The sequence below is a fragment of the Embiotoca jacksoni genome, unplaced genomic scaffold (assembly GCF_022577435.1).
Source record: "Embiotoca jacksoni isolate LCO1_2020_lvr unplaced genomic scaffold, fEmbJac1.0.p SCAF_37, whole genome shotgun sequence".
In the NCBI taxonomy this organism is placed as follows: Eukaryota; Metazoa; Chordata; class Actinopteri; family Embiotocidae; genus Embiotoca; species Embiotoca jacksoni.
Genome location: NW_027185389.1, coordinates 3413098 through 3428735, shown reverse-complemented (window position 1 = coordinate 3428735; position 15638 = coordinate 3413098). Strand labels below are relative to the sequence as shown.

General features: G+C 46.3%; 1 protein-coding gene across 1 annotated transcript in view; it reads left to right on the top strand.

The window, feature by feature from the left end:
* Positions 1–15638, top strand: part of abca2 (ATP-binding cassette, sub-family A (ABC1), member 2) — a 40489-nt gene that overhangs the window by 7246 nt on the left and 17605 nt on the right. Inside the window, 15 exon segments of the mRNA XM_069166158.1 lie at positions 6232–6325; positions 8634–8745; positions 8853–9016; positions 9522–9643; positions 9809–9922; positions 10066–10242; positions 10327–10548; positions 10630–11021; positions 11624–11783; positions 11874–12002; positions 12081–12248; positions 12864–12960; positions 13698–13871; positions 15048–15150; positions 15276–15390. Of these exon segments, the coding sequence (XP_069022259.1) occupies positions 6232–6325; positions 8634–8745; positions 8853–9016; positions 9522–9643; positions 9809–9922; positions 10066–10242; positions 10327–10548; positions 10630–11021; positions 11624–11783; positions 11874–12002; positions 12081–12248; positions 12864–12960; positions 13698–13871; positions 15048–15150; positions 15276–15390 (2343 nt within the window).

Here is a 15638-nt window from a genome sequence, read left to right as displayed (position 1 = left end):
TTGATGCTTTTTCTTTTTTCCATATTTAACACTGAACAATAACAATGAAACCGAATGCAACATAATGTGGACTCAACTCGCCTTCTGTGTGTGTGTGTGTGTGTGTGTGTGTGTGTGTGTGTGTGTGTGTGTGTGTGTGTGTGTGTGTGTGTGTGTGTATGTGTGTGTGTTTTGCAGGGTTTTTTTGAGTTTTTTTTTTTACGAAGACTGCAAATTCAAATGAGTAAATTAAAAAAAAAAAAATTGATTTTGTTGAAACGAGGCTGATGTCTGTGAACGGGATCCGGGACGATGAGTGAGCGTTACATCATCTGAAGACTGATGTTTGACGTCCTCTGACGTCCTCTGATGTCCTCTGGGTGGATCCTTGTGTTTAACGGGACGGAGGTTTAACAGGAGGTTGAGGTTTATCCAAACATTCACCACACGGTTTTTATTGTCCTTTAGCTCCATTACTGGAGGACAAACCAGCTCTGAACTCTTTAAGCTAAATGAAATGGCTCAGTAGGAGGGGTGGGGGGAGGGGGGGAGTTATAATTTGGGGATTTAAAGTAAATCAGCAATATTCCTTTTAAAGGGTTGAAGGGGTTCCCTTTTAAAAGACGAGAGTGATTAGTGGGAGAGGCTGCAGTGTTTGGCAGCGCGACTGAAGATGACGCATCCATTAAGGAAAGGGGGGGGGGGGTACTGCAGCGTGGATTATTACATCAGGTGATGAAACGGTGACGGATGGACGGTGTTTTTATTCCAGCGTATTAAGACGTTTTCACACCTGAAACGACGTCCGTGTTCGTTGTCACGTTGTTTATAATCCATCCGGTTAATTCTGCTTTTCCTTTTAGAAGAAGTCCGTATGAACCGCCGACGTCCCGCCGGCGGGGAAGCTGAAAAATGGAAGCTGCAGATATTTTGGAGGGTGACGTGTTCACATGACGAGGTCACTTCCTGTCAGCGCAGAGCAGCTGCGTGAAACAGAACCAGTACTATATGTTAGTGTACGAAGGGAAGTGCATCGTTGGTTGTCTCTGTGGAAAGTCGACCAATAGGACGACTCCCTGGCAGCCTGGACCGAGTGTCCCGCCCCCCTCCCTCCCCCCACGGGAGACGACTTTGTCCTCACACAGCGGACGCAAGCAGGAATGAAAAAAGAAAAACCTTCCTCACACCTTCCCGCTCTGACGTCACGTTTAAGGATCCACTGAGACCTTCCTGCAAAGCCTCGCTGGGTTTTATACACACCTGCTTCTTCTACTACAGTTACACACACACACACACACACCACACACACACACACACACACACACACACCACACACACACACACACACTGCAGCAAACTCTTCTGTCGGTGCTGGAGAGCTCTCTGGATCCACCGTTGGACACGTTTTTCTTTATTTTTAACCATTTATAAGAGTTAATCAGGAGGTTCCTGTTGCACATGAAGTGACTCTCAGCAGGAGAACGAGTTTTCTAGATGATGACGGGATATTTACGAACATTTTATTCACTTTGGATTTGATGAGAGAAGTTGAATGGGAGTCTATGGAGCCGGAGGCTTTTTGGAGCCGACCTCTAGTGGCACTCGCTGGTATTGCAGCTGAAGACACTTTTTCCACTCGACTTGAGAAGCAGCGCTGGAAAAATCAAACAAGATAAATCAACTCGATTTTTAATATCATTTAGTGACTGTGAATGTGTCACCGTCTCAGATCTCCGTACCTGCCGACACGCCTGGTGATGATGATGGGCGGAGCTACGTTCTGGCACCTGGTGTGGATCCGTTCCCCCTCAGTGGTCTCTGACCACCCCCCCTCCCCCCCCCACTCATCCAGCTCATCGCAGAGTCATGATCGGCCCTTTGAATAATTGAACTGCACATGAGTGGTGAGCGTGTGCTTAATAATACATCAGCAGCAGCGTTACAGATCCTTTGTGTTCGTGTGGGAGACGAAACCTCTTCAGGCTGATGTATGTTTTTCTCGAGAGGTCTTCACCGGCCTTTCTCCCACAGACTGGATGGAAAAATGATCGTAGTCTCCGAGGGTCGTAAAAGTGAACGATGCAGAAGTGTCTTAAAGTGCAATACCACCGAGTGCCACTAGAGGTTTAAAAGTTCTCAGTAAATGTTTTCCACAAGTCATCATGGTGTCATCAGATAAAGTCACTCCTTCTTATTAGTTTTCTGGAGGTCCATCTGAAAATAATCCCTCATTCATTAGAAAAGAAGATTCAAGAAGACCTGTTTTTGGGGGCGTGTCTTGTTTGATTGACATGCCTGTGGTGCAGTCAGGTTTCCTGTGTAAGTGGGCGGGGCAAAGCCGGTCAGATCCACCCCCTCTCGCTCCTCGTCCAAATATGGTCACGTCTGGTTTAAAAAAGTAACATGTAAGGAGCTGTCTCTGATTTTAGGAGAGATGGATCATATGTGTTGTTATTGATCAACCTCATGCCAGAAATGAAATAAAAACAGTTGTGTTCATAGTTTGGACGTCTGCAGGTCTGATTTGGTGCCTCAGAGATTTTCTCCCAAATTTGACATCTTTTCTCGTTTATTGTTCTTATTGTCTCGGAGAAAAGACCATTTGTTCATTTGCCATTTTTGAAGAATGAATCTTTGATAAATTGCCATGAAAGGCCGAAACAGTGAAGGTTTGTCTCCACAAAATATTTAAACATGACGACGGCATCCTCTGAGGCGTCTTTGTGTCATTTCCCTATCTGCCCTGTGTGTGTGTGTGTGTGTGTGTGTGTGTGTGTGTGTGTGTGTGTGTGTGTGTGTGTGTGTGTGTGTTGTCCATCCTCCCGCCCACTCAGAGTCTCAAACATTGGGTTCATTGTGATTCCAAATGTTTTGAGTGGCATCAGCAGCAGTGTTGACGTTCTTCAATCAGCAGGAGCTTTTGTGTGTGTGTGTGTGTGTGTGTGTGTGTGTGTGTGTGTGTGTGTGTGTGTGTGTGTGTGTGTGTGTGTGTGTGTGCGCCATGTTTCCATGTTGACATATTAGCTTACAAATGTGAGTGTGTGTGTGCGTCATTGCAAAAATGTCACTCACTCCTTCTTATTAGTTTTCTGGAGGTCCATCTGAAAATAATCCCTCATTCATTAGAAAAGAAGATTCAAGAAGACCTGTTTTTGGGGGCGTGTCTGTTTGATTGACAGGCCTGTGGTGCAGTCAGGTTACAGCTATCGGTGGGCGGGACGTAGTATCGTCAGGTTTCCGATCAGATTGGTCAGATCCACCGCTGGCTCCTCCCCCAGCTCGTCCAAATATGGTCACTTCCTGCTCCAAACCACTCCAAACTAGCAAAGATGGTGACGGACAGAATCTGAACTGGAGGATTCATAACGTTCACAAACCAACGATGACATCACTGATGGATGATGACATCACTGATGGTTGATGACATCGCTGGTTGATGACGTCACCGCTAGCTGCCGATCGGCGTGCTCTCAGCCAAAGATGGTTTGTGAGGTAGAAGATGTTTCACTCGGGGCGTATTGATCGGTCTTTAAGGGTTTCTGTGTTCTTGTGATCGTCTCGGTCACTACGAGACGCTGCAGATGTTCACGTGTTATCTGTTGATGTCCAGTTGTGCTTTCTGGTGTCCTGAAAAAGGCGCCACATGAAATCCATCGTTGAGAGCGTCCTTCTGTTGTTCATACACGAGTATCACAGCGCTGCGATGACTCATCAAGTGTGTGTAGGCACGGTGGGAAACATGCATGAGCACAACTCTGGCATGTTCTCTTCTAGAAACACCAGCTTCTGTGTGTGTGTGTGTGTGTGTGTGTGTGTGTGTGTGTGTCTGTGTGTCTGTGTGTGTGTGTGTGTATCACTTCTTTGTGATGGAGGTTGTTCAAGGATAAATTCAGATTCTCACAGTTTGGCTCTTTATCTCTGGAGTCCACACACACACACACACACACACACACACACACACACACACACACACACACACACACACACACACACACACACACACAAAGTCAGACTGTGCAAACAAACCAGAAGTTGATCTAAACTGCTGTATTTGGACATAAAACTCATTGTGTGCATTCCCAAAATGTTGCTAATAAACCACCGGAAAACTGAATGAATCAATTAATTAATTGAAAAAATGACCAAAGACAACATATCAAATGTTGAAACTGAGACATTTTATTGCTTTATGAAAAATAATCTGCTCGTTTTAAATTTGTTTGCAGCAACACGTTTCCAAAAACTCTGCAAAAGACTAGACTAATCAGGTTACCATGGCAACAGGTCAGTAACATGATTGGGTATAAAAGATGATTTCAGAGAGACAGAGTCTCTCAGCAGTGAAGATGGGGAGAGGTTCACCACTCTGAAAGACTGTGTTGGAAAATAGTTCAATAATCTAAGAATAATGTTCCTCAACGTAAAACTACAAAGAATTAGTGGATTTCATCGTCTACGGTTCATAATATCATTAAAAGATTCAGAGAATCTGGAGAAATCTCTGAACACAAGGGACAAGGCTGGAAACCAATATTGGATGGTGGTGATCTTCGGGCCCTCAGGCAGCACTGCATTAAAAACACACTATTCTGGAGTGGAAATCACTGCATGGGCTCAGGAACACTTGTGAAAACCATCGTCTGTGAACACAGTTCATCACTGCGTCCACAAATGCAGGTTAAAACTCTACCGTGTGAAGAGGAAACCAGATATCAGGCAAGAATGGGACCACATTATATTTTTAAAACTCCAGGGAAGAGTCCGGGTGCCTGTTTAAAACATTTGAACCAAAAAATAGGACAAATGAGACCCTGAACTGTTGAGCAGCTAAAAATCCAATATCAGGGAAGAGTGGGACAACATTTCACTTTCAAAACTCTAGAAACTGGTCTCCCCAGTTCCCAACACGTTTTACAGAGTGTTGTCAAAAGAAAAGGTGATTCAACACAAAGGTAAACTCTGCCAACTTTGTGAAGAAAAAAAAAAATCTAATATCTCCCTGAAGCATTTGATATATTGTCTTGGGTCTATTTTCAATTAAATATGAGTTTACAAATCATCACAATTTAGTTTCTATTTACATTTTACGCGGCGTCCCAACTTCTTCTGGAAGCGGGAGTTGAACATGCAGCTGCAGGAAACACGGCTGAAGCTACGAAGCGATCGATATGCTCACTCAGTCACGGGATCCACTGCGGATTGAAACTATTGATTAGTTCAGCTGTAAGAAAAGGAGACGTTGCCGTGGAAGATGTTGCCGTGGGCGACCTCTAACATGCAAATGTGGATGTCTGTGTAAAGTGCAGCATCAGACTCTCGCTCTCTTTCTCTTTCCTTCCCAGAGTGCTTTGCTGTTTTGTTATTCTAATCAGACTTTTGCTTTTGTTCCTCCAAGACATGAAAATCAATACCGACGGTCCTCTCGGTAACTGTGTGTGTGTGTGTGTGTGTGTGTGTGTGTGTGTGTGTGTGTGTGTGTGTGTTCAGTTGTCAGAGCCACATTTACTTTACATCAATCAAACTTTCTAAAACTTCGGTGTGTCAGAGGTCTCTTGTTTACTGTCTAAAAGGCCCATTTGTTTGTCATGACCTTCACAGACAGGCAGAGAGAGAGAGTGTGTGTGTGTGGGTGTGTGTGTGTGTGTGTGGGTGTGGGTGTGTGTGTGTGTGTGTGTGTGTGTGGGTGTCCAAGACGGACACACAAAGACGTCATGGTTCCTGTGATTCAGTTTGGACAATGTAACAAGAGAGCACTATGCTGTCATATTCAACATGCACACACACACACACACACACACACACAGACAGACAGACAGACAGACAGACACACACAAGTTTACGTGGCCTCGTTATCGTACACTTTTCAAGGATTGAAAGTACTCTTAGAAATTCGCTCTGAACAGTTTGATTATTAATCGATTATTCGTCCCGTTCCTCGTGTTTCGTCGTCTTCTTCTTCTTCTTCTTCTTCTTCGTCTTGGTGTTGTTTGATGGCGACTGGCAGTCAGCTTTTCGGTGCATTACGAGACAACTAGAAAACAAGACCAGTTTTTACCCACAGGGTCTCATAAGAGAAGCCTGTGTAATACCGCTGAGGGCCACTAGGGGGCGTCTCCAACAGACTGTTTTAGGACTGAAGGTTTCCAGATCATCAGTAAACAAATCAGTAGGGTTTTTTATACGTGATTTTATTAATTAAATATTATTATTTGTTTAATGATTTATTATTTTTGCGTCTCTTTCCTCCTCTAGTGGGTTCTGGCCTTCGAGATCTTCATCCCGCTCGTCCTCTTCTTCATCCTCCTCGGGCTGAGGCAGAAGAAGCCGGCGATACCCGTGAAGGAAGGTAAGTTTCATCAACGTGGTCTCCTGAAGGCTCTCAGTCCCGTTGTTATATTAATAACTTTATATATTATATATCGCTTGTGTCGCTCACCCCGAAGTTTCTACAGTAGCCCGTAAGGGACAAAACCAAGGAGGGTGACATCATCCATGTCGTGATGCTGTTGTTGACATGTGGTCTGCCTCCATCGCCTGCTGTAGTTTCAGCACCACGTTTATTTTGATGCTTTTTGTCTCCTTTGTTCTTTTACGTCACCTCGTTTTCTTTCTTTTCTTTTTTCCTCGTGCATGATGATGCATGTTCTCCGCATGTTCTCCGCATGTTCTCCGCATGTTCTGCGCATGTTGGACGGACCAGTGTGTAAGTGTTACTCGTCGTTTATTTTCTGGCTGAGCGGATGTGTTAATGAAAACCTTTAAATCTCCCTGTTAACCCCGTTTCAGAGGTGTCGTTCCTCTGTGTGGGCGTTACGTCCTCGTTATGCGTTCGATCCACGTCCAGATCAGCGCAGCGTGAATATGAATCTGGATGCTTGACTGTAAGAGGAGCGATCGAAGAGTTCAGAGTTCCTGAACGCAGCACGGTGATGCACACGGAGCAGCAGGAAGCAACGACCTCCACGACGAAGTATTCAACAGTTCAACATCGTCACGGAGTTCCTCACGTTAACGTGACCGCTGGTACGTCAAACATTCGCGACGTCACCGTGGAAACCTGAAACTGGAGCAGAGAAACATCAGACTTAAGTATTTGGGAACAGAAAGAAGTCGCAGGGAGCTACGATTGTGTTGTCGTGGTGGAGAGCCCTGTTGCCACGGCGCCACAGTTCAGGTGGTTCACAGCGAATGTTTCCCCTCAGAATTTTCCCAGTGGAACTCGGTGTTGACAGTCTGACTCTGGGGGACGAATTCACCGTTGCACAACTCAAGAAAACCCACCTGTTGAGGATTTACAAAGTTTGACTCAGTGGAAATCACTGCATGGGCTCAGGAACACTCGGCTTGAAGATTTTCTCTTCCCATAAATCTGATGTTTCTCTGCTCCAGTTTCAGGTTTCCATGGTGACATCACTAATGTTCACGTACCTGTTGCTCCGTGTGACCTTCGTATCGTGGAAGGTCAGATTAGCGTTGCTGCACAGAGGAACACACTGCATGAATATCGCTGTGGACATGGAGCCGATCTAATCCCGATGATTATTGGCCCTCTTGTGATTGTGTAACCTCTCGGTGTGTACTTTGTGTGGTTTCTCTTGTGTTTGTTTTTCCCGTTAACGCCTCTCTGCTGTTCACGTTTAACCTGACGTCGGTATTTAACACCTGAATTTAATGACCTTTGTTCTCCGTGGCGGTCAGAGAGGACGAACTGACCCACGACTGTTATTTCAAAAAGGAACTCGCTCTTTAAGTGTCGGTGTTGCTTTAATTTATTTTTATAAAATCAAATTCCTGAACTTTTCTTTTCCTTTTTTTTTTTTTTAAATACCTGAAGTTTAAACAAAAAAAAGAGAAGCAACTCAGAGGATGTAAATAAGAGTTAAAATATCGGGTGCACATTTTAACAGCTCATATGAAGCTCTAAAACCACTTCCTGTCGTAGACTTCAGCAGTTGAGGCTCCGCCCCCCTCAGTGAGACACAGAGATCAGAGGACAGAAACACAGCAGAGACTCTCACACTGAGCTGGAAACAAAATGGCTGCTCACAAATGAGGTAAAATGACATAATGTAAAATATTCATCAGCTGGACTGTAAACAGCAGGGGGGCGGAGCTATAAAGAATTACTTTTCAAATTAAAAGCCCTCCAGTTTCACACCGTCACACATATGAGGTTTATAGGAAAAAAACATGCTGCTGAATTGAAGCTGCTGTGAAACAATGTGTGTGTTGAGTATAAATGTTTGTTAACGTTCACAAAAAGAAGCTGATTCAGCTGTTTTTGGGGTGAAGCTCAGCTATGTGAATAAATGTTGAGGAGCTCTCGGAGGAAAAAGATTACGACGATATGAAAGAGAAAGCGAGCGGCAGGATGACAGGAAGTGGGGTTTTTTGTGGGAGGATGAACAGCATCCACACTGGAGACGGTAACCATGGCAACATGCAGCCGTTAGCAAGAGCTGAGTTTTTGTCCAACATGACGGGTCAGAACATCTCTCTGACCGTCAGCTGCTGCCGGTCTTCCTCTTCCTCTTCATCCTCATCGTACCTGTCTGGTCCTCACGGTTTTCTTTTTCACCTCCTCCTCCTCCTTCTCCTCCTCCTCCTCCTCTATCTGCTGGCTTCGTCTTCCTCCTCCTCTTCCTCACGTCCAGCCTTCTACAGCGCCGCCCCGCTCACCTCGGCCGGCATCATTCCCATCATGCAGTCGCTGTGTCCGGACGGGCAGCGGGACGAGTTCGGGTTCCTGCAGTACAAGAACTCCACGTGAGAGAAGGAACTTTAGTTTGCATGTTTTAAAATCTTCGTTATCAAAATATTTTTTTTATATCACATCCTTCACCTCTCTGTCTCTGTACGTCTCCGTCCCTCAGTGTGACCCAGCTGCTGGAGCGGATCAGCGAGGTGGTCGAACAGAACCGACTCTTCGCGTCCGACCGGCCCGGTTTGGGTCAAGAGCTGGAGACCCTGCAGCAGCACCTGGAGAGTCTAAGCTCCGCCCCTCTACCGCCGGACTACAGCTTCAACAGCAGCCAAGGTGTTCATTTCTACAACAATAATAATAATAATAATAATAATAGAAATAATAACAATAACTTGAATTGTTTGGCAGCTTTCATACAAGACATGAAGCTCAAAGCAAGAAAATACAAATGTAAAAAAAACTGATATAAAGGAACAAAAACATGTTTATATGTCGACGTGTCGTTTGGAAGCTCATTTTAAATCATGCTGTGTGTGTGTGTGTGTCTGTGTGTGTGTGTGTGTGTGTCTGTGTCTGTGTGTGTGTGTGTGTGTGTGTGTGTGTGTGTGTGTCTGTGTGTCTGTGTGTGTGTGTCTGTGTGTGTGTGTGTGTGTGTGTGTGTGTGTGTGTGTCTGTGTGTCTGTGTGTGTGTGTGTGTGTGTGTCTGTGTGTGTGTGTGTGTGTGTGTGTGTGTGTGTCTGTGTGTGTGTGTGTGTGTGTGTGTGTGTGTGTCTGTGTGTGTGTGTGTGTGTGTGTGTGTGTGTGTCTGTGTGTGTGTGTGTGTGTGTGTGTTGTTCAGGCTTCACGCTGGCCAGCGTGTTGAAGAACCAGTCGGTCTTCCATCAGTTCCTGATCAAGAATCTCTCGTTGTCCGACTCCTCGGCCGTCCTGCTGCTGGACACGCCGCTGAGCCTCAGAGAGGTGACGCATCTCCACCTCCTCTCCCTCCTCCATCTCTACCTCCACCTCTACCTCCTCCTCCTCCATCTCTACCTCCACCTCTACCTGCTGCGACGCTCCAGCTTCATACTTATTGTGTGTGTGTGTGTGTGTGTGTGTGTGTGTGTGTGTGTGTGTGTCCTGCAGGTGTACAGTCTCATCTTCGGTACGTCCGTTAGAGACACCGGAGGAACTCAGAGCTCGATTCAAGGAGCAAAAGACACCAAACAGAAACCTGCAGACAAAGTTCTTCATCTGAAGGTTATTACACACACACACACACACACACACACACACACACACACACACACACACCCCGTTTTGGACACCACCGAAGTCGAATGAATGTGAAATCAGTCAAGTTTTCTCTGACTTGCTCTTCCAACTTGTTGGAGCGTCTTCAGGATCAGCTGCTGGGAGGTGTTGAGAGTCTGGACGGAGGTCTGATCCACCGAGCTCTACGCGACCCGACGACAGCAGCCCACCGGCAGGCTCTGCTCAGACTCATGTCGCGGGCTCTGGGCCTCGCCGAGGCTCCGGGCGACCAGAGGAGCGACCGGCCGGGCCTGAAGGAGGCCGAGGTACAAAGTCCCAGAATGCACTTCGGGTCCGCCGGTTTTTGTTTTGTTGTGTTTTGCACAGTCAGCTGATTCTGTCCTCCGCAGGCCGTCCTGCTCACCGGCTCCATGCTGGAGCTGCTCACCTGCGGGGAGGGCGGGGGCTCCGAGCTCGGGGAGATCCTGCCGGTGCCCGAGAGGCAGCGGCCGGCGCTGCAGGCGTACCGCGGCGCCGTGTGCGGCGGGGCGGAGGGTCAAAGGTCGGAGCGCTTCAGGCAGCTCAGCCAGGAGCTGAAGGAGCAGATCGACACGCAGAGCGTCGCCGAGAAGGTACGCAGGAAAACCTCCGCTGTAAACACAAAGAGTTCAACGGTTTCTTTTCCGTCATAATAACCCCCCTCCCCCCCACAGCTCCACCTGCAGCGGCCCGCCTCCCTGGTGCCGCTCCCCCAGTCGCACCTCAGAGCGCTGCTGGAGGACCTGGCCGACGTGGAGCGCCTCCTCCAGGACGTGGACCTCCTGTCGGGCCTCGCTCGCCTGCTGCCCAAAGGAGCCTGCGCCGGTCGGACGCCGCCGCCCGCCGCCAACCTCACCTGGTCCCTGAACACCACCACCTGGGGCCCCAACACCACCGACGTCCCCGGGGAGGAGGCGGAAGAAGGAGCGGAGGGAGGAGCAGGAGGAGCAGGAGCAGCAGGAGGAGGAGGCAAAGGGAAGGAGGAGGCGGAGAACCCTCACTCTCAGTTCTCAGCCTTTGTGCAGCTGTGGGCCGGCCTGCAGCCGATCCTCTGTGGCAACAACAGGTGGGAACAACTTCCTGTGTGGGAACAACTTCCTGTTTGGGAACAACTTCCTGTTTACTACCGCTTTGCTTCAAAAGGCCAATAAACAAAAACCACCTTCAGTTGGACGATGTGACAGGTTTAACATGAATAAATATTTTATATGAACAATCAGTCAAAAGGCTGCAACGTGAAACATCAACGAAACCCGCAGAGTTGGAACATTTTAGCCTCTTTCAGCGTTTTGTTTTGGTTGAAACCGTTCAGCTCATTTTAGGGACAAAAAAAGTCAGATTTATTTATTTTGCATATTTATACACCATAAATGTCCGAAGAGCTGCAACGACATCAGACACAAATAAAACAAATCAAAAAAACTTGAAACAAAAAAAAAGCAATTAAAAACAATTACAAGAATTTTGATGAGATGTGAGCAGTAATTACTTAAAAAAACAAACTGGAATTAATCAGGAAAAAAAAGCTAATCATGTTCAACTTTGATGAAAACTACAAATATCATCGTGGAACGACTGTTTGTCATTTATTAAACCTGAACTGAACAGGAAGGAGTCCCGGCCAACCTGACAGAATATGATCCGATTTTATTTTGTGCCGACCTGCAGGATCATCGAGCCGGAGGCGCTGAAGCAGGGCAACATGAGCTCTCTGGGCTTCACCAGCAAAGAGCAGCGCAACCTCGGCCTGCTCGTCCACCTCATGACCACCAACCCCAAGATCCTCTACTCGCCCATCGGCTCCCAGGTGGACCGAGTGATCCAGAAGGCGCGTGGACCGACCCGACCCGTCTGACAGGAGGATCAATCTAGTGTATACTAAATAAATAAATACGTATTTTTTTGTTTCCCCTCTCAGGCGAACGAGACGTTTGCGTTCGTGGGCAACGTGACTCGCTACACGCGTGTTTGGCTGAACATCTCGGCTCGGCTGCGGACGTTCCTGGAGGAGAGCCGGCTGCACAGCCAGCTGCTGTGGCTGCAGCAGGTTGGCCTTCATCCTCTGACTTCATTCCTTCGTACCAGGTCGTATCAGGATGTGAAAACTCGTGTCTCTCCCCTCCAGCTGTCCTCGGAGCTCCAGCGGCACCCCGAGCTGCTGAACGCCACCGACAGCGAGCTGATGCAGCGTCTGGTGGAGGGAAACTACAGCCTGCCCAACACCTCCGCCCTGCTGGAGCAGCTGGACACCATCGACAACGCCGCCTGCGGCTGGACGCGCTTCATGTCCAAGGTCCGTGGAAGCCACGGCTTCTTCTGCCTGAACCGTGGCGCCATGGCAACGCATAGAAACGTAGAACGACGTGGTCGTAGCCCCCCGACGGTCGCTGCATTCGGCTTTTTGTTCGCCAAAAATTTGACACCAAATCTGTCCCGTCTGTTCAAATACATAAACATGGAGGTGCAGATTTATAACGACTCTTATTAGATTATTTTTTTTCGCAGTCTGGAGTTGTTCTTTTGTTTTTTTTCAGGAAGAGTCTCTGAACTTTTTCATCGACTTGTACAAGAAAAAAAGCGCTCTCTCCGCTCGTCACCATGACAACGATGTCACTACATTCAGTTCTTCTGTTTTTATTGTTCTTATTTGAAAAATATATGAAAACAAGATTTCTTACGAGCAGTCCGAATAAACTCGTATAGACGGGTGAACATTTGAACCCCGGAGTTTTTTTTTTTTTTTTTACGTTCCCGTTAAATATCCGTTGAGTCTCTCAGACTCTGGTTGGAGTCAGAAAATAACCCAGAGAAACCGGATCCTATTGATCCGGGTGGGAAAACGCCGACGCTGCAGTAACAGGAGCTCCGTCCTGAATCTGAACATCAGCGGTGTCTCCTGTGTCTCCAGGTCAGCGTGGACGTCTTCAAGGGTTTCCCAGACGAGGACAGCATCGTCAACTACACGCTGAACCAGGCCTACCGGGACAACGTGTCCGTGTTCGCCAGTGAGTCCGTTAAAGTTTCTCCAGAGAGGATTTAAAGAGAGGAGGAGCCATAATCTGTCCAGCCACAGTTTTTTTGTGTGATTATTTTGATCAAATTTTCTTTTGATTTGCAGATTTTTTTTAATTTTAAATCGAGGAAAAACAAAATAATTTTTTTTTAGGTACTACCGTATAAAGGAATAAATATGTAATCACTTCCTTTGATAATAATTATTTCTAATCTTTTTTTAATTATTTATTTGAACGTGGTGCTCAAAGTTATAAAAATGATAAAAGTGACGTAGCTTGACAAGAACTGACATCAGTTGTCAAAATAAGAGCTTCAGATGCTGTTTAATTAATAACAATTCAACACAGACTGTGCACAGAAACTAAAATCAATCTGCACAACTTAACGTGTTAAACTCATTTAATAAGCATTTAATTAGATCATTTTAATGTGAAGACCACGTTTCTCGCAAACTTCGAAACGTTTATTTGTTTTATTTTTGTTCATAAAACAAGTTTTCTTCAGAAAAGACGACTTATCTGCTACGATAATTTCAGCAAAGCTTCTGTTGACGACTTTTTTTGCTGAAAAAACGCTGGAATTCTTCGTTAGTTTTCACGATTTCCTGGAACTGAACTGCACAACGAAGTTGTGATGCAAAAACGAAACGCATTAAACAAATAAAATCCTGATCCGACTCGTACGTGTATTTAATGTGTGTAAATGCTCGTTCTTTTTTCCCTTCCAGGTGTGATTTTCCAGACCAACAGAGACGGCTCGCTGCCGCCGCACGTTCTCTACAAGATCCGGCAGAACTCCAGCTTCACGGAGAAGACCAACGAGATCCGACGGGCCTACTGGCGGCCCGGACCCAACACGGGGGGGAAGTTCTACTTCCTGTACGGGTTCGTGTGGATCCAGGGTGAGCGGCTCCGCCTGCATCTTCTTAAATCCTGAAGTGGTGCAGAAGGCAGCAGCAGAACCGGGCTTATAAATCAGACCCGGCCTCTGTGGTGGTTTAGTTTGTTCTTGCGCAGAAGAAGGCTTCATTGTGAGAAAGCGCTCGCCGGCCGAGCTGCAGCATTTTCCCTCCCTGCAGGTCATCTTTTATTCAGGAGGCGGGAAGCTGCTCGTCTTGACACAGAAAGATGATCCACGGCGAAGCATCCGGCCCGGGAGGAGTCCTCGCAGCACGCAGATCACAAACACACTCACTCACTTCTGCTCTGCAGGTCCATGCAGGCTGCTGGTTTTGGGGGATTTCTTCCTCTGTAGATATTTCTAGCTGCTCTAACTGACCGACGGACGCCTTCAAATTCACTCCTCTTCTTTCTCGGTTGACATGTTCCTCACTGAGATGTAATCGTATGAAAACTGCACCGAAGCGTTGCGGAGATAAATCGAAGTTATAGTTGCGTCATTGCTTTCTGCATGAATCTCCAATTATGATCTCATTTTCCCGTCACTGAGGCACTGAGCACCTTTTTTTTTTTTTTTTGCTGAGTCATAGTGTCCCACAAACATGGTTCAGATATTACCATATTCTACACAACCTCCTCTCCACTGTTATAACTATACCTACTATATAAGACAACTCAACTGACAATATTTTATGGTGTCCAAAAAACACAACAATTTCACAAGACTAAATATTTTTTTTCCCCCCTTGATATAAATGTTAAGTTACTTAAATCTCCAAGTATTATCAAATTAAACAATGACAGATCTGATAGCCTGGACTGTCCTGAAAAAAACAAGATACAGTGTGAATGGTTCGACACTAAAATGACCAAGATATGAGCTTTAACACTGAAGGTGGTGAAATCACCCTGAAAACCAGCGACTACTGCGCCTTTAAAATGTTTTATTCTCTATTCTCACTATTTTATTTTATGAATGTGATGTCTTGTGTTTTTATTTTTAAATTACATTTCAACACGTTTTTTATGTTCTTGAGCTGCATTTTCTTGTGTAAAAGGGTGCAGCTTATACAAATACAGTTTATTATTATTATTATTATTCCATTGTATTATTCAAGTTTATTATCCTACCTGATGATGTCACTCTTTTCCTGATGATGTCACTCTTTTCCCTGCAGACATGATTGAGCGAGCCATCATTAACACGTTCGTGGGCCATGATGTGGTGGAGCCGGGGAACTACGTCCAGATGTTCCCTTACCCCTGTTACACCAGAGACGAGTGAGACCGCAGGCTTTTTTGTTGTTGTTGTTATTTATTTCTGGTAGTTTCTGTTCAGTAAAAATTAAAAAAAAAAAAAACTGACAGCGTGTGTTTTGTTGTTGTTGTTGTTGTTTTCCTCTCAGCTTCCTGTTCGTGATCGAGCACATGATGCCTCTCTGCATGGTGATCTCCTGGGTTTACTCCGTCGCCATGATGATTCAGCACATCGTGGCTGAGAAGGAGCACCGGCTCAAAGAGGCGAGACTTCTATTAACATAACCCGACTCCTCCTGACTGTCACTCGCAGCCTCGGTTTTTCCTCTGTGAGGGGCCGACCAATCAGGGACCAGTGGGCGTGGTCAGGGTTCGACGACGTTGAAGTAGTTCGATCACAGACTGTTTATAAAAGAGTTCGTAGCTTCAGGTCTGTAAAATGGTTCCGATGCAGAAGTGTCTTCAGCTGCAATACCAGCGAGTGCCACTAGAGGTCGGCTCCAAAAAGCCTC